Source organism: Rhagoletis zephyria, unplaced genomic scaffold (assembly GCF_001687245.7).
Source record: "Rhagoletis zephyria isolate East Lansing unplaced genomic scaffold, Rhagoletis_zephyria_1.1 Rzeph_scaffold_30309, whole genome shotgun sequence".
Taxonomy (NCBI): Eukaryota; Metazoa; Arthropoda; class Insecta; order Diptera; family Tephritidae; genus Rhagoletis; species Rhagoletis zephyria.
The window spans coordinates 1-4386 of NW_016187365.1; the positions used below are offsets into that span (position 1 = coordinate 1).

A 4386-nucleotide genomic window follows, 5' to 3' on the forward strand; every position below is an offset into this window, starting at 1 on the left:
CGTCTTATTCGCAGAAAAAAAGTTGAAATTTGTAGACCAGTGTTATGAAAGCAAGCAAAGTTTAAAATCTTATTAACTACATATGTACTGTGAATATGTAGAAAATCCATAGCATTGTCAATGGTTAACTGCCCACTGTGAATGTGTAGTATACATATAAATTTAAATAGTGCATATGTATATGGAAATAACAACTCATTTTATACATACAATGTACATACATTGTTGCAAATGTTATTATTTTCTATTCTGCATGCAAACTGCTATTAGGTTGAATTACTCCGTTTTTTTTAGTCAATTCTGAGTTATTTGCATTTTTTGCCATTTTTCCCAGGCATTTGTTCATTTTCTTTTATGTTTATAGTCTAAACTTGCATAGCGTTTAGTATATAATAATTAGTTTGTTTCTCATTATTAAAGTGTGTACATACTTACCATTTTATTAACATTATTTGCAAATATTACCTTATCGTAAACAGTTTATTGCTGTACTACCAAGGTTGTTTGTATGTAATGAGTACCTTTATTGTTATTCGTGTTAATTATCAGTTTCATATATACATATTCTAAAGTACTTCGTCATATGCACTTGCAGTTATACAAAACGTTGCAATACTAGCCACATGTGGATTTTTTATAATATTCGTAATATTTTTCGAGCTAAATTTTTTTGTTATTTTTCTATAAACATATCTTTCAAACTTTACCCAAAAGTATACATGTACAGTAAATCACTGTTTTAAACTTTATACAAAATTTAGGAAAATTCAACAAATTTTCAACTTTTTAATCTGAATCATTAGAACATTTTTGGGTATGCAGTCTTATAGCCCATACAATTTTAGCCAAGTGAAGTGCAAGTTTCAACCGGCTAAAAAATCGCGTTTGAAACTTGCACTTCCTTAGATTAAATATAGAATTGCATCGAATTAAAATACAGAGGAAGGCCTGCTCTGCGCTGGAAAGGCCAGGCTGAGATAGACTTGGCTTTACTTGGCATTTCCAATTCGCGTCAGTTGGCTACATCAGATGTCCTAAGCCTCAACCCCTACGTCGATGCTATCATTGCCGAAGATATCACATATCAATTTTAGTCCCGATTGAAGTCGATTAAGGCGTGTCGCACAGGGTCAAAGTGTATGTTTTGGTGGTTACTAATTTGAATACATCTAAAGAGAGTATTCACAACGTTCTTTGTGAGTAAAATGTGGGATCTCGGACTAGCAGGGCAATTATGGCAACTGTCTTTCAACTCACCACAGTCTTTCGTAAGCCAATTGTCAATTCTGTCAACTACATGTGTTGAAAGCTCTTCTCGGTCTTCGAAAGATTGATAACGAGGCGATCTTAGCGTTATTTTTTTAGCAATAAGTTTTCTATTTCTTTTAGCAATAAGTTTTCTAAAACTGAAATTAAATAAAAAACAAATATTTTTTTAAACATAAAAACTAAAAATTAACAGCTAATTAAATTAGAAAAGGAAAAAATTATATAAAAGAAAAAATAAATAAAATAAGTTTCTAAAAATTAAATGAAAAAAAAAATATTTTTTTTTTTTAAAAACATAAAATCTAAAAATTAAAAAAAAAGTAATCTAAAGCTGGCAAAGGAAAAAAATTCTAAATATTAAATGAAATTAAAAAGTATTTTTTTTAACAATAAAATCTAAAAATTAAAAAAAAAAAGTTGTTTATAAGAACGCAACGAGAACGCTCTGTCTGATCGTCGCTGAATAAAACAACATTTATTAGAGAGGACTCTCTGTCAAATAGTCCTCAAAATATTTATGCCAAATATCTATGTATTATTTTTTGTGACTTCCTTAATATTAATTTTAAGCTAACATAAACTGTTTAATGTAATTGACTCATGACCATAAAAATCTAAGATAAATTACAAAAACGCTTTATTTATCGCCCTGACGAAGTGGTTATGATAATCAAGAGCTCAATTGTTTTAAATTCGCAGCAACGAACTAAGCAATAGAAAGAAATAGTCACACTTTGCAGTACCAAAATTGAATTATCAACGTTGAAAAATTCCACCAAATTTGTTTATTTGTGAGTTGATAGCGTGATAAAGTGATTTAGTTGGCAAAATTTAATTTGTTGTGATTTGCTTGTGATTCAGTTAAGCTAAATTGAGAGAGATTGAATTAAAAGATATCCCTATGGGGTTGACACCAGCTACGATAGGGAAAGTGTTAATCAGGCAGCACGGAAGCTAAAGTCAAAGCTTTTCAAGAGCACAAGGTCGTAGTAATAAACCTATTTTCGCTATTTTCCACTTGTTGGTTGCTCGCAAATAGTATACCCACAAGCAAGCACAGCTCAACGGATATAATAAAAGTTGAATGCAATGCAGTGCTATCGAGTTTAAGTGCTCTGTGATACGGGAAACTCATTCCCTTCCTAATATTGCATCCAACTGCGGCGACACTGTTGGGGTGACATTATAGCACGCGCCTATTAAGCGCTCAATTGAATGATATACACGGAATAGTTAGCGATATTAAGGCAATATCACGCATAATAATTTATAATGACGAGTAATTTTTGTTTTCTTCTCTCTTTTTTTTAATTCTAGAAATTTACCGATGGCATCACAAATAAGCTTGTCGGCTGTTTCTACAATCCTCCACTATCCACAACAAACAATAATGGCGATGATATTGAAAACGGCAGCTCAAATGGCAACAATAATACACCCACTTCCCCGACTGCACCAACATCGACGCTGGTCGATGACAACAACGACTCGGGCAATATCAGCGATACGGACACGCTGGATTCAGAGGTGACCACGTCAAGTGCTGGCGAAGCAGCTAGCCCCCCACAGGCAACTAATATCAATACAAAAGATGAAAACTATAGCAACGTAGCACTGGTGCGTGTCTATGGTAATAAAACGGACCTGCTGATCGATCGTAAAGCCGAGACACGCAACATACAGCTGTTGCACACGTACGGTTTTGCCCCTACACTTTTCGCAACATTCAAAAATGGACTGGTTTACGATTTTGTACCTGGTGTAACATTGAAGCCGACAAGTGTACTGGAGCCAAATGTTTGGCGTTTAGTGGCAACACGCATGGCGGAGATGCATCGCCGTGTGAAGGTCAAAGAAGTGGCGACAGCTGGTGGTGGCGGTGGTGGTGAANGTGCGTGTCTATGGTAATAAAACGGACCTGCTGATCGATCGTAAAGCCGAGACACGCAACATACAGCTGTTGCACACGTACGGTTTTGCCCCTACACTTTTCGCAACATTCAAAAATGGACTGGTTTACGATTTTGTACCTGGTGTAACATTGAAGCCGACAAGTGTACTGGAGCCAAATGTTTGGCGTTTAGTGGCAACACGCATGGCGGAGATGCATCGCCGTGTGAAGGTCAAAGAAGTGGCGACAGCTGGTGGTGGCGGTGGTGGTGAAGGTGCTGGTGCTGGTAAACCCCTTGTACCAATGTTGTGGCGTAAAGTGCAGAGCTTCTTTGATTTGGTACCTGAACGTTTTAGTGATGCTGATAAACAAAAAAGGTAATTTCAACCGTCGAAATACGAAATTTATTTCGTCACATGCCAACTCATTATTTTGTAGGCCATCCCAACCCCAAGAATGTTTAGAAATCAATGAAGGACTTGGATGGGGGCGGCGATGGCGATGGCGATGGCGACGCGACGACAATGGCGGCGGCGACGGCGACGGTAAATGTCTAAGATCGTTTAGGCTGCGACTGCAGATACGGCGGCTACGGCTGGGACGTCTGTGGTGGCAAAAGTGGACAATACGGACGAAGATTTTGGGCGGACATACGGAAGTGTTACGGTGAGAGATCCAGCGGGATATTGCGTATTGATGAGTGCTACATCGATGGCAATTTCGTCGCTTGGGACGATGGTGTGCGAAGTGGTAACGCTTCGTGTGCTCTCGTCAAAAAGTAGATACTTGCATTCGTGTACGTGCTCATACCGATGCGCGATATCTCGCTCATGATCTCTCTGTGACTTCGTTATTCGAAACCATGCCAAAATAGTCCGATGTCCTTTTGGTCGGCTAAGTAGCAAGAAATCCTAATCGTCGGCCGTCGTGCGGTTTTCTTGCATTTTTTACTCGCTCGCTCGCTCGCTCTTTCGTTCGTTCGTACGTACATACTTTCGTGGGACTGCGCGTTCCAACACGTTGAGCCCACTAGGTGCCAGGTGCCGGAAGCTGCATGCGTAGGTGTGCTATGGACCTGCGTACTCACAAAACTTCGCTCGTCGCTCTACGTCGATGTGTCGTTTGTCTGCTGCGCTCGCTTGCCTACACCCGCACGCTCACTCACTCGTTCGGTTGATCGATCGATGATCGTCTACTTATTCGAACTATTCGATTTTCGATTCCAT

The 4386-nt window shown here is 38.5% G+C and overlaps 1 protein-coding gene across 1 annotated transcript; it reads left to right on the forward strand.

The window, feature by feature from the left end:
* The first annotated feature begins 2541 nt into the window (after positions 1 to 2541).
* LOC108383045 (ethanolamine kinase-like) lies at positions 2542 to 3981 on the forward strand. The gene is given in 3 exon segments (XM_017639421.1): positions 2542 to 2899; positions 3174 to 3537; positions 3599 to 3981. Coding segments are annotated over 3 exon segments (954 nt in total). The 3' UTR covers positions 3831 to 3981.
* The last annotated feature ends 405 nt before the right edge of the window (positions 3982 to 4386 follow it).